The sequence below is a fragment of the Haliotis cracherodii genome, unplaced genomic scaffold, assembly GCF_022045235.1.
Source record: "Haliotis cracherodii isolate W230 unplaced genomic scaffold, xgHalCrac1.p SCAF_27, whole genome shotgun sequence".
NCBI lineage: Eukaryota > Metazoa > Mollusca > Gastropoda > Lepetellida > Haliotidae > Haliotis > Haliotis cracherodii.
Window position 1 is genome coordinate 1,696,618 of NW_027266283.1, and position 24,248 is coordinate 1,720,865.

The window sequence follows — 24,248 nt, forward strand, 5'->3', positions numbered from 1 at the left end:
AGCAACCTATACTTGTCGTGAAAGGCGACAAACGGGATCGGGTGGTCAGGCTCGCTGACTTGGTTGATACATGTCATCGATCCCAATTGCGTGGATCGATGATCATGATGTCAATCACTGGATTGTCTGATCCAGACTCGGATTATTTTACAGACCGCCGTCATATAGCTGAAATATTGCTGAGTGCGGCGTTAAACAACAAACCAACCAACCAACCAACGAGATGTATACCCTAGCTGTATAATGAGTAATGAGCAAAGGAGTCTTTACTGTTGTAACCAAATAATACACAACCGAGTGTCCGATAGAGTTAACTGTGCACAGCGTAGGGATAAGTGATGTTTTAACCTTAATAGCATGGTTTTGTTTGACTTCTTGGCCCGTGTCTGAAGTCCAATGACGGAATTAATATCCTATAACTGACTAATCAGATGATCTCGCTGCACTGCGCGGGACAGATACTACAGAAAGGCATGCCACCGTAGCCAGAAATACGACACCACTACCTCCTAAAGAAAGCTTTGGGCATCACTTGTATCATTGGACCGGCGCTATGCTTTTGGTCGTTAACATTTGTACAAGGCGGAGCAAAAAGCATAGTTTTTCCCGTCTATTTTACGCTTGAAAAAAAACTCCGGACACTTCCTAGACGCTCACCAATTAATAAATTTTTAATGAATTTTGAGTCGTTTTCCCGCCAAATGCCCATGTACGAAAAAAACCGATGTTTTCGTGTTTGCAGTGTCACATGTGGAAGTCATCATATCCCAATTGTGTGGATCGATGCTCATGATATCAATAACGCCTCTTTTCACACAGCAGTGAATGATACCCCATAAGACGAGATGATAATGTCGCAGATAGCTTGGGTTGTATACTCTCCAGGGAGCTGAGAATGAAAGAATCAATTGCACACTGATTCAGTGGCCAGGGGAATAATGTTAGCGCTTTGAGCATACGCCTTTTGTAAAGAGTTGGGCGCAATATAAACATCATCATCATCATCATCATCATGTAACCACAAACTAGTTTCTGTCTGATAGTTGTGCTGAATATATGCAGTAAACATGTTAAACCATTTCACCTTGAACCCTCCCTCGTACGTATAATGCAAACATCTTTTACCTTCAAATGTATTTCGAAAAGGATGTGGTGTGACATTTCTGACGTAAGACTATGATTGCATGTGACGTAATGGCTGGCGAAATTTGGACTGGAGCTGAAGCTATAGATGGGAAACAATATATGTTCTCATGAGTCAATTGAGTAAATATAGTTATGACATATTGATAATGCTAATATTCACATAACATATACGTGTATATTTATCTACCTGATTGCAAGCGAAGGCCACGTGATAAATGTGACAAGGACCCCTGTGGTGTAATCACTTATGTATGGCCGGTGTAATGGAGGAGAAGTACATCCTTGTGTTCCTGTCGGTTCTTGTGTCCTGTACGGCAACACAGCGCCCCAACATTGTCTTCATAGTTGCAGATGATTTAGGTGGGTATGTTTATCTTCACAGATGAAGTGCCTTTGTACTGATGCAGGATGATCACGTTTTCATACAGGGTCATAAGATATGTCGATACAACAGATTCACACGTATTACCAGATAGAACATATCTGATGACGAGAATCGTAATCCCTGAGTTGCACTTTTGTTAGATCTTATTCTGATGTCAGATGACTAGATTATAACACACAACAACCGACATATACTAGTATATGTATCAGTCTGTTGAATATGTGATGACGAAAATCGTTCATCCCTAACGGCGTTACATATCTGTTTCAGGCTCTTAACACACGTTTGTCACGCATGCTTGATCGAAAAACGTAGGCTTTCGTAGGTAATAGTATCTGCATTACAATTTGCCTAAAATACTACATAAAAATTATGTTTTCTTCCAGTAAATATATTCATACTATCAGCGAATACATGCAACCACAAGGTTTTAGGCAGATGAATCGAATGAGAAGATATTTAACACGTAGTATCAGATTCACATTGTCGAAGATTTTCATTGTAATATTTAGGGGTCATAGGTGGCCAAGTCGTCTAAGGCTCCGCGATTCGCTGTGCAGAGTTGCGTCCCTTGGGCACGCCAGAAACCTGTGATTGTGGGTTCGAAACCCGATTCGCCCCGATGATGTTTCTAGGTTTGTCAGCACCATACCCCTGCTCGTGGGTTTCACTGAAGTGGTAAACGTCTGAGACCTGCATCACTGTGGGCTTTCCTCTCACATTAAGCTGACACGCCGTGATATAACAGGAATATTGTTAAAAAGCGACGTTAAACCCAACTCACTCAGTCATTATAATATTTCTTTTACGTATATGGGGTTCATTCTCATGCAGTTGCGGGCTTAAGTTCTGTGTGGTATCCATGTGCACTTGTAATGGTAAGACAATTAGATCAGTTATTACCAAAATGTGTTACTGAGAAGGCTAACATCTAATTAAAACATAGAGAGAAAAAATATTCTGTTAACACTATTCTGTTTTACTTTTCAATGATGTATGCACATTCAAATCATATCCTGTCACCTTAAATTACAATAAGGGTGGGACGATGTTGGTTTCCGAAACCCAACCATGAAGACTCCTAACATCGACAAACTGGCGACAGAGGGGATCATCTTTGAGAGCGCCTATGTCCAACCTTACTGCAGCCCGTAAATATCATTTGTGTTCGTTTTCATTACTCATACTTACATGTTATAAGACACTCGTATCCCAACTTTGCAAGATCCGCCTACAAGGCACCACAACATCTAAAATTGATGTATGAATACAAATTGTCGAAATGTATTTCTAGAATGATCTATCTTGGATACTGAATTTTGAAATATATATCTGCCGTAAAAGACGGATTTTCGAGATGAGATTGAGAAGAGCATGGTCACTTTCGTTGTTGGTATGTGTAATGTTAGACACATCATCGTCCTCTATCACCTATGATGATTTACAGGTCTCGCACGGCCTTCATGAGTGGAATGTTTCCATTCAAGGTGGGCATGCAGGTAAGAGACGTAACATGTTTCCCCTTTATCATAAAAGTTGGTTGGTTTGTTGCTTAACGACGCACTCAGCAATATTCCAGCTATATGACGGCGGTCTGTAAGTAATCGAGTCTTGACCAGACAATGCAGTGATTGATATCATGAGCATCGATCCATGCAATTGGGACCGATGACATACTTCAACCAAGTCAGCGAGCCTGACCACCCGATCCCGTTAGTCGCCTCTTACGACAAACATAGTCGCCTTTTACGGCAAGCAGTGGTTGCTGAAGACCTATTCTACCCCGGAATCTTCCCTTGGTGGAGTACGATCACCCTTTGTCAAGAGTGCCATTGATATAATGTCTAATGTGATGTATAAAGTCTTATGTATACATTTTACATCGCAGCACAATGTTCTGAGCGATGTTCAGGCTGTATGTGTGCCTCTCAACTACACCTTCCTGCCACAAGAGTTGAAGAAACTCGGCTATGCTACCAATATGGTCGGCAAGTATGTCCAGCAATACTATATGTTTCTGAAGATAGTGTGTATGTACGCTTGAAGAATTTAGATACAACGTTTCATGTCTGACGTAATCAGTATGAACTATATATCAGTCCACTGATGAATTGAATCGCGGATACGTTACAACAAGGCAGAATAATTGATATGAATGTCCAGTATGACAGCAAATAATTGTAATTATTGATAAATGTTCGAGTCAAACTTTCACAATATCGGAAGAAGTTTCATGTTACACTTAGTTGCGCAACAATCTCCCATCATTTCATAATGTTTTCAAGATGGCATCTGGGTTTCTGCAAATGGGAGTGTACACCGACTTACCGAGGGTTTGATACGTTCTTCGGCTACTACAGTGCATCGGAGGACTACTTCAATCATAGCAAGGGCAAGTACATAACTACCAACTCGCTAAACTCTATTAGCCAGTCCATTAATCACTAGTTTTGGACCATTTTTTTTATTAAACTCTTTCCTAATCAACATGTCTGCACACCCAACTGTGGTAGCTGGTAAAATCGGAGAAATGTCCATCCAAGGATCAACTAAGAATGACACAAGCTATTGATAGTGGATACCCAAACAGGTACCGATGAACTCAGTGAACTTAAAATAACAATCCTCCTTACACATTAATAATTATCAGTCATGTATGTCATGTCTAACAGATTACTGATGCATGTCTGCTTAAAACGCATTTTGATGGACCTTCTGATTGTATTCAATGTTAGAAGGGATTACTTTATAGATTGCTTGTCTATGCTTATTTTCCACTTACAGGTGATTGTTTTATAAACACTAAATCTTAAAAAACGCTTTCCCATAATTGTTCTGCAGATCTCCTGGAACTACGAATATATGTCTGAGTATAACTACTAGTAACTGTTTGATAATAAATTGTGTGAGTTAATTCATAAACAGTGATGTTGCTACAACTGGGGCGCGACATTCAATCCAACTCAATTTCCTTCTCACTTCGTAGGTACTTCATGACTGCGTTTAAATGTTTGCAACAACAGCCTGGAATAATTATTTTATATGAGATGTCCAAGGGGTGATGTATGGATATATTTTGTGGATATCAAGGTTCGTTGATATATTTCCAGGTGCCTATTTGGACTACCGGGATAACGAACTTCCTGCTTGGGATTACAAGGGAGAGTATTCAGCTGTGAGTAACGTGCAAAAACAGTTTCGAAACCAGTTAAATATATCGATACTTTACGATAGCGCAATAAGGATTAAAATGCTTCACACCCTTGGTAATGCACTGCGTATCTGTGCTTATGTGATACTTTTTTCGTGTCCAACTTTTTGTTTTCTTGACCCAAATCCTTTGCGCAAAATCAACAAGAACGTTTATGACCTGGGTAAGCATGTTGTGTTTATGCAATGTGCTTAGTGCAAACGACACGACAGTTCGACCAATGATGCATATGTTCCTGTGACTTACAGACATGCATCTTCTACCAATACAATTGACATCCACATCATATCAACAGCTAACTTCTCTAGCCCAGATCCTAATCTTTACAGACAGCTATGATCAATCCGGAATATTGCTAACTGCAGTGTCAAACATCACGGAAACTAAAATCATATTATGGCTAATTACACAGGGATTCCCTTCTGTATTATTCTTTGAATTAATCATGAGCGTCACTTTGTCTTAAGCAATGTTCCAGCAACATCACGGCGGGGGACACTAAACACCAAAAATGGGCTTTCTGCATTGTTACCAAAATGTGGAATCGATCCCTGGCCTTGGGAGTGACGAGCCAACGTTTTTACCACTAAAACATATGCAACTTCATGCTAAGTGTTTCCCGACTTTGAACGGAAGGAGCTAACAGCGACACTATATCTGATTTACTCTTGTTGTCTCTCTGTTCCAGTACACATTCGCCCAGAAAGCTGTTGACATCATCCACCAGCACAACGTCTCCCAGCCTCTGTTTATGTACCTGCCCTATCAGAATGTACATGGTCCAATTGAGGTAAAACTAACTGCTTTCTTTACAGGACAAAACCTGCAATGTACTTTAGGCCTTTTAAATCCGATTGGAATTTTTTTTCTATAAGAATAAAGATAGGTCTCAAACTTGATTGCACATGAACCATACCCTAGTTATATTCGGAAATGTATGTTGTGTTATAATAGCCAAAATGAAAAGTACAATATAGCAATTAAGCGGTGTACCTTTCACTGAAAACGTGTCTTGAGAAAAAAAACCCTTCTAAAATTAAATTTAAATGTTTGTCTCTCCATAGAGAGAGCTGCACCAGAGCTGTCAGTTACTTTGATAATCATGCAGATTCATATTCTTATTCGCTGATCATATTACGTTCAGGTTCCGGAAAAGTACTTCAACATGTATCCTAATGTGATAAACCAAGGTCGCAGGACATACTCAGGTACTGTGAATTTCTTCTGACTGTGATTGCACATGCATTTTCTCCACGTGTTGTCTATTCCAACTCCGGGGTGTAGTTGAAAGTGCGGAAGGTCGTAGGTTTGATCGCCTGGCCGCGTCATAGCAAATGACCCTTAAAAAAGGTACTCGTATCCATGCAAGCAGCTCTGTATTAAAGGGATACAAGGACTCGCTGGTTCGGTGTATATTGTGTGAGAGATTGGGGCATCCATGTTAAACTAAGGCAATATATCCCAGTGGGCGAGCCGAATTAACCGCCATATGTCCAGACTAGTGCAAACAGTCATAGACATGTGCCTCATCGTGGGCCCCGTGAAAATTCCGGGGTAGAATAGGTCTTCAAAAACCCATGCTTGCCGTAAAAGGTGACTATGCTTGTCGTAAAAGGCGACTAACGGGATCGGGTGGTCAGGCTCGCTGACTTAGTTGATACATGTTATCGATCCCAATTGCGTGGATCGATGCTCATCATATCAATCACTGGATTGTCTGGTCCAGACTCGATTATTTACAGACCGCCGTCATATAGCTGGAATATTGCTGAGTGCGGCGTTAAACAACAAACCAAACCAAACCAAAGCTTCCTCGTGGCTTTTCAAGTGAAATAATCATGAACACGACGTTAAAACAAGACGTCACCTCACAGACACTCTGTTATGAGTTGACCAAAATGGATCGAATGGCAAAATAAATCATATGGTTTATTTTGTTAAAATATATTTTCGTAACGTTTATGCTATTGGTTACACTTAAGTACCATATTTCAAGAAAATCAGTATGAAATGTGAATGCCCCTTGATATTGTGTGTGATCTGTGATAGATACAAAGAATCAACCTCAGAATAGTTACTGAAGGAAAGTATTGGAACCAACACATTACATAAACTGACGTTTTAAATCCAGTTTGAACTGTGAGTGAGTGAGTATGGTTTTACGCTGCTTTTAGCAATATTCCAGCAATATCACGACAGAGGACACCAGAAATGGGCTTCACACATTGTACCCATGTCGGGATTCGAACCCGGGTCTTCGGCGTGAACACAATATGAATCACTCACAGCCAGAACCACATGATACAGAAACAAACATGAGCTTTGATTCTTCAGCGAACATAAATTCTCCTGTAACGAAATGCTCAATAGGTTATTACATAAAGGCGTTTATGCTGACATGATCTCTTTGTAGGAATGGTGTCTGCCCTCGACGAAGCAGTTGGGAACGTAACGAAGGCACTTAAGGAGAAGGGGTTGTTTGAAAACACGCTCATTCTGTTTACAGCTGATGTAAGGAAAGACATACTGAGAATACAAAATACACTCATAAAAAGAAAAGGAAGTAAAAAATGTCGTTTATGAGTACAGAGTCAATCATCGGTAATCATAAAAATACCCCGAACGGCGGTGGTTTATGTTATTGATTGTGCAGATCAATTACATGTAAGCTTCATTATACTGTGAAACAGTAAGTTCTGAATAATGTATCATTCAGTGTGAGCAATTTAAAATCCCTCCAGAATGGCGGTCCTATTGAAGCTTATGCCAGCAACTGGCCTCTGAGAGGAGGGAAGCACACGATCTGGGAGGGAGGCACGAGGGGGGCATCCTTCATGTATGGCACCGGACTAAAGAAAACCAAGACAACTTATAATGGGTTCGTTGGTGCCATGACTTTAATATTGTACATCTGAGAAGAAAGTTGTATTTCTAAAGGAGATGAAAGTTTTATTAAAGATTCTCTGAGATAAAGACGTTTGGTTAAGGATATTGGATAGTATCGCAGACCCATGTTGTTACAGAATGATGCATGCTGTAGACTGGAAGCCCACCTTGGTGTCAGCAGCTGGTGGAACGCCTGGTAAAAAACATCCTTTTTAGATTTTCGTTTTTTGTCTGACGCCGCGCTCAGCAATATTCTAGCTATATGATGGCGGTCTGTAAATAATCGCTTCTGGACCAAACAATGGAGATGCTGACACGCAACTGGGATACAATGACTCCCTTCAAACAAGTCAGCAATCCTGAAACTCGACCTCATCAGTCGCCTCTTATGACAAGCATGGGTTGCTGCAGATCAGTCTTCACGGGCCCTAGATTCTCTCAAAGCATTACATCTGTCAGCCACATGCACGTGTTCACTTGTCACACAGGCTTCTACATTAACCCAATAGCCTTGCAACTGTATATATCTTCGAGTATGCCTCAACCTTACTTCCAGAGTGATTATCTTTAGCAATATTAATAAGCCACGCACAGCAATAGATTCATGAGTACACCGACCACACTTGTACACTATCTATAAAAACATTACTTGTATCTCCCCTTTGGAAATGTTTATTTTCTATCTTTTATCTCAAAGAATAGATGAGAAAATGTGAAGCTTTTCAATGCGATGACCTTAATTTGAAGGGACAAAACATGTAGTCTATTTACATTCACTCTACATTAAATTAACATATCAGTCACATCCACCCATGTTGTAGAGACGTCAATCGACGGCATAAGCCACTGGGATTCTATCAGGAATGGCCTTCCGTCGTCAAGGACCGAGTTCATATACAATCTGGACGACTTTGAGCCTGCACTGGAAGGACATGCTGGAATAAGGTAACTAGTTCAGGTATTAGGCTTCAGAAACTTAGTAGGAGCAGTTTATATCTTAACACACATAACGAACACCTGAGAGAAATATTTACACTGCGATCAAAGATTTGGGAGCTGGACTTTAACCATGGAAATGCATTACATAGTGTTTTCCAACATGTCTTCATATTGAACCTTTATATTATGAACAACAGACGGTGCTGGAAGTGATCCTGTGTGGTTTTGGTTGTTGACAGAGTTGGAGACTACAAGCTGATGATGGGCTACCCAGGGGGACCGGATGGCTGGCACCAGCCTATGAACAGAACAAAGAATGATAGATACGAGAACACCATATATGTCAAAGGCGATAGCCCAGTGCATTTGTACAACATACGTGGTAGGTGCAGAACATAAATAGTTACCTATTAATTTATCTAACTTATTTTGCTAACAATTTGTAAAATTATCAGGATGATTCACCTTGCTTAATTCTGATAGACATACGAGAAATATCTAGTTAAACATGTCAACCATCCGTATGCGGACCATCTTATGAATATCCCCTTCACCACCTACAGAGGATCCAACTGAGCATAACGACCTGGCAGCAAAGATGCCGGACATTGTTGACAAACTAAGAGCGCGAATTGATGACTACCGGAAGCAGATGGTCCCCGCCCTTTTCCCTCATGGGGATCCTGCATCTGACCCCAGAAAGTTTGGGAACGCTTGGAGCCCCGGATGGTGTTGATCTTCGATTTGCGTCAAGTTTACTTCAACAATGTGGGTTCGAATTTGAATGAAATAGTGTTTAACTATAACAGTATGTTGATTCAAATTCATATGCCTGAAATGCTATATGAGAATTTGTTGGTTGAAATTCATTGTGAATTTTGCATCGCATGAAAAATAAATGGGTGTCAATAACCGGTGTCTTTATTTCATTGATACAGTTGGCGAGTTTTGTTGAACGTCACTTTGAACTGTTAATGTGACACAAAAAGTAGCTGTTTCATGCTATGGCACTTTACTGCAACCCACGAGCAAGAGTATGGTTCTGATATTTACGTGGTACGTTTTGGCACTTTTGGCAATTTCGCCTAGGTAGCTGCTGACCACACAACACCATTCAGATAATCATTATGATAAATGGTGTCATTATATCATTCTGACTGGATTTACCTTGTAGGTGTAATGTGTGAACTACATTAATGGTGTCCACCGAAATGAACTATTCACAATACCAGATGAACCCTTAAAGGCCTACAGTTTGCATTTATTCTCCATTTATATGATTCTCAAGAACCAAATCTTAACCTGTATACCACTGCTTACAGCTACCTATCTCTGTTGCCTATTAAGCTTCTAGATGACGGCAACCACTGATGATTGGGTATCGGTATTGTCCGATGCCACGTCAAGCCATCTTCGGAATCCTATTTGAAAGAAAGGCGGATTTACTTACAATGATGACCCGTGAAGATCCGGGGAAGAAAAGGTCTTCAGCAACCCATGCTTGTCGTGAAGAGAGACTAGGCTTCACGTAACAGGCGACTTACGGGATCAGGTGGTCAGGCTCGCTGACTTGGTTGATGCATGTCATCGTATCGAAATTGCGTAGATCAATGTTCATGATGTCAATCACTGGATTGACTGGTCCAGACTAGGTTATTTACAGACCGCCGTTATATAGCTGGAATATTTCTGAGTGCAGCATAAAACAACAAACAAACAAAACTTACAATGGCAATACAGTATAACTTGTATTAGTAGACCTACTGATGTCTTTTGTTGAAGTTAATCATTAATCCAGAAGGTTTACATCTTCACAACCCCAACAATGAGCTGGCTAATCACGGAGCCTTCCTTTTGCCTTCATGTGTCAGAGATCGAGGGGCCCAGTGTATTCCAGGTAACATTAGTGGTGAGTGAGTTGGGGTTAACGCCGCTTCTAACAGTATTCCAGTCATATCACGGCGTGTCAGCTTAATGTGAGAGGAAAGCCCGAAGTGACGCAGGTCTCAGACGTTTACCACTTCGGTGAAACCCACGAGCACGGGTATGGTGCTGACAAACCTAGAAACATAATCGGGGTGAACCTTGATTCGAACCCCAAATCATAGGTTTCTTGCGTGCCCAAGGGACGCAACTCTGCACATCAGGTAACATAAGAAACCTAGTAACCTATGCATGAATTAGAGGGCATAAGTCGTATGTACAAAGGTAACGATCAAGGGATGTACCTGAATTCGAACTATACATAAAATATAATAAAATATACGACCCAAGGACACCACCTTGTTTTCTTCAAACACTGCATAATTATTCACACACTAGATAACCAAACACTCTCCAAGTAATCTCCTTCAGGCAACATATACAGGATATCATAGCCTATTGTGGCAATAAACATCAAACACATTAACATAGTTTGAATGTTTACAGGAGGACCTGACCAGTGTCGCTTTCTGAACTATGAACTGTATTTTATGACCTTAATGTAAGTAGTGACGTTCTACAGTAACGAAAGATTACAGATGTGTACAATAAACATATTTTCTTTATCTAAGAGGAAGGTATGTCACAGTCGTTGTTAACATTCTATTGCCCATAATGAGAGAACTGGTTACACTGTTACATATCAATTCTTGCACGTAACTGTGCGTTCGCAACGTTCCCTAAATCTCACGCAATATGTTAAATCCTACGTTATTGATAAAGCTTGAACAACGGGATTATGTTAGTACAAAAATATGAAGATCAAGGTGGAGATGTAGATATGCTTTATCATCTAGTCTAGACACTGGAAGGTTAAAATGTTAGCAGATAGTAGAACACCGTCTCATTTCTGCTCAACAGGCACACGCGATGGCGGTTCGTGAAATTCTTGCCCTGTTCCTGTTTTTATTATCATTGTCATCGGCAGAGCGTCCTAACATCGTGTTTATTGTGGCAGATGACTTAGGTGAGCGCACACACTGCAAATAATAGCAAAGTCAGTTAATATTAAATACATACTTAAACATTATGTCACTCTCAATGTGGCTTGTCCATAGTGGAGATATTGACAGTGCTGTAACGTCTGATAGCTAACTCTTCACAGAGAACTGTGTGTTTGTACAGGCTGGAATGATGTTGGTTTCCGGAATGCTGACATGATAACCCCAAACATCGACAAACTGGCCACTGAGGGAATCATCTTCGAAAATGCATATGTCCAGCCTCTGTGCAGCCCGTAAATACGTGTTATTTTGTATACCACAGCCTCATAATAATGAATTGGGAGATCGACCATATTGTTATGTATATATTACTTCTTACAATTGTGTTATTACTGAAATTGAATAACCCTCAACAGACATTACCTTAAAGGTACCATATAAATTGTTGATGTAAATTGTGATAACTGTGTTGCCATTTCTAATTGAGAATCAAATGATTAAAAAATTAACGGATAAAATTGGAGAATGAACTGGTTTAAGTTATGAATTGCTGAACTGCCAATGTTAGAAATGTCGCCAGCGTCAAAGATATCATTTGGCTTTGATACTTTCTCTTGACCATTGCCAAAGCGGCGTGTTTGGGATGCTGTGAACAGACTATGCCTTGCAATATGTCACAAGCATCAATACACTCGTTGTTTCAGATCCCGTACTTCCTTTATGAGTGGAATGTTTCCATTCCACGCAGGCATGCAGGTAAAATTGTCGTTGTTTTAAAAAAAACATGGCCAGTGCACATTATCTATGAACTACATACATGTAGTTAAATGTCATCCTGAGTGAGATAGTCAAATATGTTGTGACGTCAGCACTGTTTCAGTCACATTGTGATAAGAAAAAATAAGCCATTATGTTTTCTAACGACCTGTCAGTAGTGGACTGCAGTGAGTGTGTATGGTTTTACGCCGCTGTTTTAGCAATGTTCCAGCAATATCACGGCGGGGAAGACCAGAAATAGGCTTCACACATTGTATCCATGTCGGGAATCGAACCAGGGTCTTTGGCGTGACGAGCTACCCGACCGCCGATAATGGACTGTAAGATAACTAATAACACATAGTAGATTTGGTTTCTAACTAACGGAAATAACAATTCTGGTGGTGTTAATGCCCATTTTGTACTGCCTATACCAACAAAGACATTTCTTTTTTCTTTTCGAAATTCTCATTCCGGCTTAAAGTGATTTCTATGAAATACCCTTTCATATCTTCTCAAAAGAGTGAGTGAGTGAGTTATATTTTACATCGACTCGGGACTATGGGAGGACATTCTCTATTTAGTGTCAGTAATGCCATAACATGTTTTTTATGGGGTTAAAGGAATGCACGTAAATGGGAAGGCTTTTTTTCCTTCACGTTGAGTATCTGACAAAGACATATCCATACTCAGCATGAGGTACTGCTCCCTGGCCAAGCAGTGTGTGTGCCCCTCAACTATACCTTCCTGCCCCAAGAACTGAAGAAACTCGGCTACGCTACGCACATGATCGGAAAGTAGGTACCATGTTACACTAGAGAAACAATTTATAATTTTTTTTAAGCATTAATTAAACCAGTATCTGTTCTTGTAGATGAACCATTGCCATTCTGGGATACATCAAGGAACATACATTCACTATGTGCACTATCATTCCAGTGCGGCACCTTGGTGTGGGAATGCGGGAACAGTTGTCATTCTTAGATACACAAATGTACAATCATGCATTCCTTAATGTCTACTGACCCGTGAAGATTCCGGGGTAGAATAGGTCTTCAGCAGCCAATACTTGCCGTAAAAGGTGACTATGCTTGTCGTAAAAGGCGACTAACGGGATCGGGTGGTCAGGCTCGCTGACTTGTTTGGTGCAAGTCATCGATCCCAATAGCGTGAATCGATGCTCATGATATTAATCACTGGATTGTCTGGTCCAGACTCGATTATTTACAGACCGCCGTCATATAGATAATATTGCTGAGTGCGGCGTTATACAACAAACCAACCAACCAACCTTAATGTCTACTATCATAGCGTTTTGGTTTCTGAGGTGTGAGTGTGGTAAGAACTGTCACTCCCAGATATACCAACGTACAAAAAGAATTATATTTAAGTCGTATTTAAAAAAACAATTGTATAAATGTGCATAATGTGCACCATATTTCAGATGGCACCTGGGTTTTTGCAAATGGGAGTGTACACCGACGTACCGAGGATTCGATACTTACTTTGGCTATTATAATGCGGCTGAAGACTACTATAATCACTCTACTGGTGCGTATTATTCCGCTTTGAGGTATTGAAGGAAGTATGCTCAAAGTGATATCGTGTATTTAGATTTCAGTTTCATCCTTGAACATGTAAGCAGATGTACAAAACTCTCAATATTTTATATTTCATCAGGGTGGGATCCGTCATTAGACTACAGTGACAATCTGCTTCCTGCAAGAAACTACTCTGGCGTATATTCTGCCGTAAGTATGCAAGGGTACTTTGTCTGTCAGTAACTGTGATGGACAATTTTCATAACAATCACTTTACTTTACAAAACACATATTATTTGTAACCTTGCCAAATCCTCGGCGCGTCGTTCACTGGTGTGAACATTGCCATACATTGCTAATATCATTCCAGTTCACATTCGCCCAGAGAGCCGTTGACATCATCCATCAACATGATGTTTCCCAGCCGTTGTTTATGTACCTTCCATATCAGAATGTACATGCTCCTATTGAGGTACTGTAAAACAACTTCACTGACAATATGCACATGTTAAATTCCATCTGCCTATATTTGACTGACTCATTGGTCAATCAAGCAAATATTATCTCCATCAGTCATGACAACTATGCACGAGAGAGAGAGAGAGAGAGAGAGAGAGAGGTATATATGTAGAGAGAGAGGTATATATGCAGAGAGAGATGTAGAGAGCGAGAGAGAGAGAGAGAGAGAGGGGTATATATGTAGAGAGGGAGAGAGAGAGAGAGAGGTATATATGTAGAGAGAGAGGTATATATGCAGAGAGATGTAGAGAGCGAGAGAGAGAGAGAGGTATATATGTAGAGAGGGAGAAAGAGAGGGGTATATATGTAGAGAGAGATGTAGAGAGCAAGAGAGAGAGGGGTTGATGAGTGATAAATGACTGAGTGAGTGAGTTTGGTTTAATGCCGCTATTAACAGTATTCCAGTTATATCGCGCCGTGTCAGCTTAATGTGGGAGAAAAGCCCAAAGTGATGCAGGTCCCAGACGTTTACCACTTCGGTGAAACCCACGAGCACGGTTATGGTGCTGACAAACCCAGATACATATTCGGGGCGAACCGGGATTCGAAACCACAATCATAGGTTTCTGGCGTGCCCAAGGGACGCAACTCTGCACAGCGAATCGCGGCGCCTTAGACGACTGGGCCACCCGTGCCCCCGAGTGATAAATGAAGATGATTTAATATTTTTAGGATTACATATACATATAAGTATGACAATCCATTTGTGAATGTATGTCTTTCAATATTTGACACTACAGGTTCCCAAGAAGTATGAGGATATGTATCCAAACGTGGTCAACCCAGGACGAAGAACGTATAGTGGTATCTATTTATGATTATATTTTCTATCTTATGCTTTAATCAATTTGCCTCTAGTATCAGATAGTTGTTTTTCTAGAAATCACTATTTTTATTATCATGCTTATGGACAGTTCCAAGCAATATAATATCAATTTACTATTAAAATCCACGTAGTCATCGGAAATCTCTATGGGAAGTTGTGCCCCTTGTGCATGTAAAGATCGCGGTTCGAGTCCCTGTTTCGTACTGATTAGGAGCATGTGTTTCCCTGCACGCACTCAAGCTTGTGAGTGTAATTATAAGTGAAGTGATAAAACGTCTACTGACTGATGAACTTTTGTCAAACATGCAATATTGACAGTGGCGTGTGTGTTCGCCTAGAAGAACACTACCAAGCTAACTGTCGTTCATTTCCTGATAAGCGTCAGTACGTCGCGTGATTGCGTTGTCAATCGAGTTTAGTTGGTTGGTTTGTTGTTTTACGCCGCACTCAGTATTCTAGCTATATGACGGCGGTCTGTAAATAATCGAGTCTGGACCAGACTATCCATAGATTGATATCATGAGCATCGATCCACGCAATTGGCTTCAACCAAGTCAGCGAGCCTGACCACCCGATCCCTTTATTCGCCTCTTACGACAAGCATATTCACATTTTATGGCAAGTATGGGTTGCTGAAGACCTATTCCCTCCCGGATGCCAGTCGAGTGACGACAGCGGAATTACCCAAAGTCTCAAATGACGTCACAAAAGGACCGTGTCATCGAACGATTCAGGCTATGAATAAAGCCAGACAGATAATTATATGTCGGGTCATCAAAATGAAGCGTCCATTCGAAGTTACAACAGGGAATGTTCTCCTTACCAAGTGAAATCACTAGGCTCAACACTGTCGTGTAGGTCAATATGCAAAGAGAATTCAAACCGCGGCGGTAAATCCCGTCATCAGCAGCTCATCTAACCTTAGTGTGACTCAAACACACACAAAGGTCGCAGAACGGTTACATTAATCTATTTTCAGAATCAACCGGGTCTGGATATATTTCCAGTTCTAGATTAAATTATGACTTTTGTAAAACCAAGGGACGTGACTCCCATGGAAGGTATGACACGGATGACGTCAAAAGAACAGCAACTCTCCCCGTTAATATATTTAAATAATGCTTTAAATAATTACAGTTTGTTGTTCAAATAGATTGTTATGTTAGGATGTATGTATGCATTAATACGTTGTATTGACGTCCATAATGGAATTTGCTCACGTGCGGCACGGTCGTATCAATTGATTAACGTCAGCAAATACAACTTCAATCCTTCACTATGGTTGTGATACATCTGAAGTACTGGCCCACTACTTTCATTCCCTTCAGGAATGGTGTCTGCCCTGGATGAGGCGGTTGGAAATGTTACGCAGGCCCTAAAGGATCGGGGCTTGTTTGAAAATACTCTGATTCTATTTACGGCAGATGTAAGTAGTGGCATCTTAACATCGAGGAGGATCTTAAAACAATGTTGCACATCATGCGCTCAGTGGGAACCTGATTTATGTATATTTTCAGAAAAGTATTCTTTTGTTATGACTTTTCAGCCGTTAAACATTTATTTAATATAGTTTTCCGCATGCCATGGTATTGTTTTAAATGTGGCGCATTTGTTTCTAAAATGCCACACAAAGCATTATCACGCATGTGCCTTTGGGACATCTTTGTCAATTCGTCATACATGGTTACTAGCTTCAAGTTTGTCTGTGTGATATGCTGGGAACAGTCTACTTTTCCCATGAAAAATGTGTAAGAGGAAATTACGTTGAACTCTTCTAAATTCATGTTTGTTTCAATTATTCGAGTAGAGTTAAATCCACCTATTTTGGACATGTGTCTATGTTCATCCCGAGTTCATGTAAGTGTTGTGCCTCTATGCTCTTCTTCCTTGTAATGAGACATGAACGTATGTTCATTCAGAATGGAGGCCCTATCGAGAAGTATGCCAACAACTGGCCTCTGAGAGGAGGGAAGCACACGATCTGGGAAGGGGGTACGAAAGGAGCATCCTTCATGTATGGTGCTGGGCTGCAGAAGACAAGGACGACATACGACGGGTGACATATTGGAATATAATCAGATCAAACTAAATGATCCTGTTTTATTGTTGTGTTCCAGAGATGGTGTCTAAAAATAAAGTAAATGATTTACAAGCGTATGGTTCCGCCAGTAAAATGGTAAGGGTCCAATATAAACTGGAATGCAGGAAAGCATATCATATGCAGTATAACAACGATCATGTTTCCATAATCGTGTACACCTTGTCACACATCAATTACTATAATAATTTTTATCACATAGTGTATTCAAAATGCACTTTCAGTTGAATACTTAGATGATAATCTAAACCTTATTTAAATGCTGTAGCGGATTTAGCATGCGGTTTATTGTAAATGCGGATCGATTATATGTCTGAACAGGATGATCCACGCTGTCGACTGGAAACCCACTTTAGTGTCCGCTGCTGGAGGAGCTCCAGGTACGGAGATTCTCATGTGTTTTGGTTTGGTTTGTTGTTTCACGCCGCACTGAGCAATATTCCAGCTTTATGACGGCGGTCTGTAAATAATCGAGTCTGTACCAGACAATCCAGTGACTTACACCATGAACATCGATCCACGCAATTGGGATCGATGACATGCATCAACCAAGTCAGCGAGCCTGACCACCCGATCCCGTTAGTCGCCTATTACGACAAGCATAGTCGCCTTTTACGGCAGGCATGGGTTGCTGAAGACCTATTCTACCATGCATCTTCACGGGTCTCTCATGTGTATTTCCCCTGAGTGTTAAGATAAGTGTTAAGATAAGTTAAGACTTTATTATCTCAGGGGAAATTCACACTGCACAGTTGATTAACACAAAATATCAAAAATAAAAGATAGGATGACAAAATATGTATAGACACTTACTAAAAACACACGAGTAAAACATGTAGAAAATAGTTGGTCCAACTTATAAACAAGAAACATTAATTTGTTACTACCAAAAGAACAGTCAGATTATTTTGAATATATAATTTGAATAATAAATCATCGTTAACGTACTACGAAGTGTTTTACCATCTTTCATTATATGTTGGTCGTAGAAACTACCATTGATGGAATGAGTCACTGGGATTCTATACGAAATGGCCTCCCGTCTAAAAGGACAGAGTTCATTTACAACATTGACGACTACGAAGTTCCAGTCGAGGGGCATGCTGGAATAAGGTAAAAAAATATTAAACATTTAGTCAATTGATTAGATTTCATGCATGAAGACATATGAAAGGACATGGCCCATGAGCTTTCATGACCAGCCGATTATCTGACTTTACATGTTTGATTTGCTATCCTGATGACGATTTGCATATTCATATAGCAACCTACTTCAGATTGTTTTTGGCAGAGTAATTTATTGTTAAACGGTGTTGTATTTCCATTACATAGTTTCTGTTGAGATTCAGTTGAAGTTCATAGCTTTGTGTTTTGATAATAATTAGATGTCAGGAATGAAGTCCTATCTTATTTAAGGAGTGGTGTGGATGTTACTATATTTAGATGGTTCTTTGTCTAAGTCAAGTGGAATCTAGAATCTTCTGGAACAGCTGGACTAGTCCAGCACTGTATAGAACCTTCTAGAAGATATTTAGACTATATAAGAGGAGTAAGGACATGACTCTCGTATCTCGCATTACATCTCATGTTACCTCAGGACCAGCGGATGCGTGAAGATAATTGTTTTCACCCTAGATATCCAGCCTCGGCCTATTTTGCAAGCTTTACCACTGTTGCTGCTGAATGGATATTATTACCACTGCTATTATATTTTATACTGCAATTGAATTTTGTACTGCCACACTTTTGTGTGCTGCCATTGTAATGGATATGCAGTAATTTATATTGATTTGTAAACCCAATTAATATTAATATATAATTGTAAAGTGTATACCATTTCTTTGTTGTTTGTTGGTTTCACACTGATTTTATAGATTTCTGGGTTAACTTATTGTTCCAATTTGGAAGTAACAAGATGAAATATCACTTGGCCCATATAAAATTGCACTCATTACTATAGTTATCATGTAAAACAAATAAAAACCAATTCTAACTGTGCAAATGCCAATTGTAACAATTAAATTCTTGTTTATCAGAGTAGGCGACTACAAGCTGATCCTGGGGTACCCCGGAGGTCCTGATGGCTGGCACAAACCCATGAACAGAACCCAGGATGACAAGTATGAACAGACAGTTTACACCACAGGAGATGAACCATTACATCTCTTCAACATTAGAGGTACACTTATACATACCTTTCTAAATCTCCGAAATGTAGAGTACATAGTTCATTTTAACACGAATGTGTACTACTGCATAGCCAGCTGTGGGTTTAACTTAATCAATCTAAACCCCATTACACACAATGTGTACTGCTGCAAGGCCATCTGTGAGTTTAACCTAATCAATCTAAACCCCATTACACGCAATGTGTACTGCTGCAAGGCCAGCTGTGGGTTTAACCTAATTGATCTAAACCCCATTACACGCAATGTGTACTGCTGCAAGGCCATCTGTGGGTTTAACCTAATCGATCTAAACCCCATTACACGCAATGTGTACTGCTGCAAGGCCATCTGTGGGTTTAACCTAATCGATCTAAACCCCATTACACGCAATGTGTACTGCTGCAAGGCCAGCTGTGGGTTTAATCTAATCAATCTAAACCCCATTACACGCAATGTGTACTGCTGCAAGGCCATCTGTGGGCTTAACCTAATCGATCTAAACCCCATTACACGCAATGTGTACTGCTGCAAGGCCAGCTGTGGGTTTAATCTAATCAATCTAAACCCCATTACACGCAATGTGTACTGCTGCAAGGCCATCTGTGGGTTTAACCTAATCGATCTAAACCCCATTACACGCAATGTGTACTGCTGCAAGGCCAGCTGTGGGTTTAATCTAATCAATCTAAACCCCATTACACGCAATGTGTACTGCTGCAAGGCCATCTGTGGGTTTAACCTAATCGATCTAAACCCCATTACACGGAATGTGTACTGCTGCAAGGCCATCTTTGGGTTCAACCTAATCGATCTAAACCCCATTACACGCAATGTGTACTGCTGCAAGGCCATCTGTGGGTTTAACCTAATCGATCTAAACTCCATTACACGCAATGTGTACTGCTGCAAGGCCATCTGTGGGTTTAACCTAATCGATCTAAACTCCATTACACGCAATGTGTACTGCTGCAAGGCCAGCTGTGGGTTTAATCTAATCGATCTAAACCCCATTACACGCAATGTGTACTGCTGCAAGGCCATCTGTGGGTTTAATCTAATCGATCTAAACCCCATTACACGCAATGTGTACTGCTGCAAGCCCATCTGTGGGTTTAATCTCATCAATCTAAACCCCATTACACGCAATGTGTACTGCTGCAAGGCCAGCTGTGGGTTTAACCTAATCGATCTAAACCCCATTACACGCAATGTGTACTGCTGCAAGGCCATCTGTGGGTTTAACCTAATTGATCTAAACCCCATTACACGCAATGTGTACTGCTGCAAGGCCAGCTGTGGGTTTAATCTAATCAATCTAAACCCCATTACACGCAATGTGTACTGCTGCAAGGCCATCTGTGGGTTTAACCTAATCGATCTAAACCCCATTACACGCAGTGTGTACTGCTGCAAGAGCATCTGTGGGTTTAATCTAATCAATCTAAACCCCATTACACGCAATGTGTACTGCTGCAAGGCCATCTGTGGGTTTAACCTAATCAATCTAAACCCCTTTACACGCAATGTATTATAAAGATGAACATATATTGTTTGTTAATTAAAAAAGGTCTCTCCCAAAGCTTTTACAAATATTCTGATACCCATCCAGTGGATCCCTCTGAGCACAACGACCTTGCACAACAGATGCCGGACATGGTGGCGTATTTGCGTGCCCGGTTTGAGGACTACAAGAAGACGATGGTGCCAGCCAATTTCCCCGATACGGATCCTGCATCTGACCCCAGGCTGTATGGCGGCTACTGGACCCCCGGGTGGTGCTAATCAATTGTACTTATGTCAATATATCTACATAAGGATCATGCCTTAGTGTGTTATATTTTGTACATACATACAAATACTCCATGACATAGTGCTTTGTCAGTATATGTCCACGTTCAGCGTGTTTAACTGATTAATGCCTGATTGAGAGATTCGTTAACAGCAAAATCCGTTGTACGATTCCGAATACATCATAAATATGTGTTTATAGTGAGTGAGTGAGTGAGTGAGTGAGTGAGTTGGGTTTAACGCCGCTTTTAACATTATTCCAGTTATATCACGGCGTGTCAGCTTAATGTGGGAGGAAAGCCCGAAGTGGTGCAGGTCTAAGACGTTTACCACTTCGGTGAAACCCACGAGCACAGGTATGGTGACAAAAATAGACACATAATCGGGGCGAACTGGGATTCGAACCCACAAACATAGGTTTCTGGCGTGCCCAAGGGACGCAACTCTGCACAGCGAATCGCGGCGCCTTCGACGACTGGGCCACCCGTGCCCCAGCATGAGTTTATAATAACTATCAGTTAGCGACCAGATACACATGTGCAGCTTTTTGTCTAGGTTCCACACAGTGTGTATGTCCAAACCATGTCACGTCAGAGATAACAACTTGAAGGTATTTAGGTGAAGGCTTAGATAAAACCGAATATTTGTTTGACAACCATCTTAGGTGCTGAAACTCACGTCAAAGTATAATGTGATGGAGTTGAACTGATGATCACTTTTCAATAACCAAAAAATGTAGTCATGTGGTCGACGTGTTGAATTAAAAAAGTGATCTTTTGACGGTGGCGTAGGATACGCTCACCTTTTCACGAACACCTGGTATAATTACTATGTAATAGTGATTCATAAACAAATGCTCATAATATAGTCGGAAACATACTATCGACTCTGTTTAATGCAGTGAGTGAGTTGGCTTTTAACAGTATTCCAGCTATGTCGCGGCTTAATTTGGGAGGAAAGCCAGAAGTGATGCAGGTCTCAGACGTTTACCACTTCGGTGAAACCCACTAGAACGGGTATAGTGCTGACAAACCTTAATCGGGGCGGGATTCCAAGTCATAGGTTTCTGGCGAAAGCGCGAAACGGGGGATATAGTAGTCACGACCGTCCGTCCGTACGTCTGTACGTCCGTACGTCCGTCCGTACGTCCCACCTGTTTGTTGCCGCGATATCTCAAGAACTAAACACTGGATTGTCTTCATATTTGAAACTATGGTGAATATACAGACTCCGCAGACACCAGTCGGTTTTGGTGACCTTGACCCCATTTTCAAGGTCACAGCAGGCAAATCTGCTTTTGGAGTTGGAAAACGGTGTTGCCGCGATATCTCAAGAACTAAACACTGGATTGTTTTCATATTTGGAACTATGGTGTATATACAGACTCCGCAGACACCAGTCGGTTTTGGTGACCTTGACCCCATTTTCAAGGTCAGAGCAGGCAAATCTGCTTTTGGAGTTGGAAAACGGTGTTACCGCGATATCTCAAGAACTAATCGCAGGATTTTCTTCATATTTGGAACTATGGTGTATATACAGACACCACAGACACCAGTCGGTTTTGGTGACCTTGACCCCATTTTCAAGGTCACAGCAGGCAAATCTGCTTTTGGAGTTGGAAAACGGTGTTGCCGCGATATCTCAAGAACTAAACACTGGATTGTTTTCATATTTGGAACTATGGTGTATATACAGACTCCGCAGACACCAGTCGGTTTTGGTGACCTTGACCCCATTTTCAAGGTCACAGCAGGCAAATCTGCTTTTGGAGTTGGAAAACGGTGTTGCCGCGATATCTCAAGAACTTATCACTGGATTGTTTTCATATTTGGAACTATGGTGTATATACAGACTCCGCAGACACCAGTCGGTTTTGGTGACCTTGACCCCATTTTCAAGGTCACAGCAGGCAAAGCTGCTTTCGGAGTTGGAAAACGGTGATGCCGCGATATCTCAAGAACTAATCGCAGGATTTTCTTCATATTTGGAACTATGGTGTATATACAGACACCGCAGACACCAGTCGGTTTTGGTGACCTTGACCCCATTTTCAAGGTCACAGCAGGCAATTCTGCTTTTGGAGTTGGAAAACGGTGTTGCCGCGATATCTCAAGAACTAATCGCAGGATTTTCTTCATATTTGGAACTATGGTGTATATACAGGCGGGGGACATTTCGTCACATTGTGACAAATACTTGTTACTCTTGTGTTCGGTTCCATTTGGTTAACTGGGTTTGTGTTGTGATTAATTCCGGTTTAGATTTGAGGTATGTTCAGAAGAATGTTACCATATTCAACCCAAAAATCGTGAACATATCATACATCCTTATTATGTTTTAGGAAAATAACTGCAAACCACAGACCAACCTGTTGGTATGCTATGTATCCAGAAGCAATGGACATATACGGGTGTAAAATCCCTACTCTAAGTTTAAGAAACTGTCAAGGCAATAAACCATGCAGAACCGTAAACCGCCGCATGAAACGGTATGACTCATACATTACATACAGTGAAACAATAGTGTGCTCAACAATGCACAGGAAGCACCATATATGTGATTATGAAGACAACTAATTACAAATTTCCCATATCAAACCCGTTGTTTTACATGGGTTGTTTATTGAACAGTCATACTTTATAGACACGACTAGTATTTAATCGTGTTGAACGATTAGTTGCAATAGCAGTGTGAAGGGAGGAAGATTGATAGCGCGTTACATATATATTTTTCATAAACATTTTTAGCTCTTTTTAGAAAAAATGAACAATTGCATGGATTATCTACATTACGAAACATGACTAAGTCACAGAATATGACAGTCGATTGCTAAAAACATGTCCTGAATAAGTCATTCTCATTTCATTTTACAGACTCCAAACCCGTATAATGATTTAAGAACAAAATGCCAATTCTTCCCATCCGGTGGTTGTTCTGTTTATTTCTCCGTTTCACCATTCACTCATATGAGACAATTACTTTAACAGATAAAAAACAAAAACTGTTGCACTGAGCATGCAATACATACTTCAAACTCACATTTCATCAATATGTTGCA

General features: G+C 40.7%; 2 protein-coding genes across 2 annotated transcripts; both read left to right on the forward strand.

Annotated features, from left to right (window-relative positions):
* Window positions 1-1,397: 1,397 nt before the first annotated feature.
* On the forward strand, window positions 1,398-9,466 carry LOC139473199 (arylsulfatase B-like). Its single transcript, XM_071255721.1, has 14 exons — window positions 1,398-1,506; window positions 2,571-2,682; window positions 2,979-3,030; window positions 3,420-3,523; window positions 3,817-3,923; window positions 4,642-4,706; window positions 5,431-5,532; window positions 5,887-5,950; window positions 7,156-7,253; window positions 7,484-7,620; window positions 7,766-7,824; window positions 8,450-8,573; window positions 8,807-8,949; window positions 9,131-9,466. Exons 1-14 carry the CDS (start codon window positions 1,398-1,400, stop codon window positions 9,301-9,303), a joined length of 1,449 nt encoding a protein of 482 aa, XP_071111822.1. The 3' UTR covers window positions 9,304-9,466.
* Window positions 9,467-11,408: 1,942 nt separating this feature from the next.
* LOC139473184 (arylsulfatase B-like) lies at window positions 11,409-21,211 on the forward strand. Its single transcript, XM_071255700.1, has 14 exons — window positions 11,409-11,517; window positions 11,676-11,787; window positions 12,199-12,250; window positions 12,944-13,047; window positions 13,695-13,801; window positions 13,931-14,001; window positions 14,162-14,263; window positions 15,051-15,114; window positions 16,465-16,562; window positions 17,056-17,192; window positions 17,556-17,614; window positions 18,224-18,347; window positions 19,271-19,413; window positions 21,012-21,211. Exons 1-14 carry the CDS (start codon window positions 11,421-11,423, stop codon window positions 21,182-21,184), a joined length of 1,443 nt encoding a protein of 480 aa, XP_071111801.1. The 5' UTR covers window positions 11,409-11,420; the 3' UTR covers window positions 21,185-21,211.
* Window positions 21,212-24,248: the final 3,037 nt, after the last annotated feature.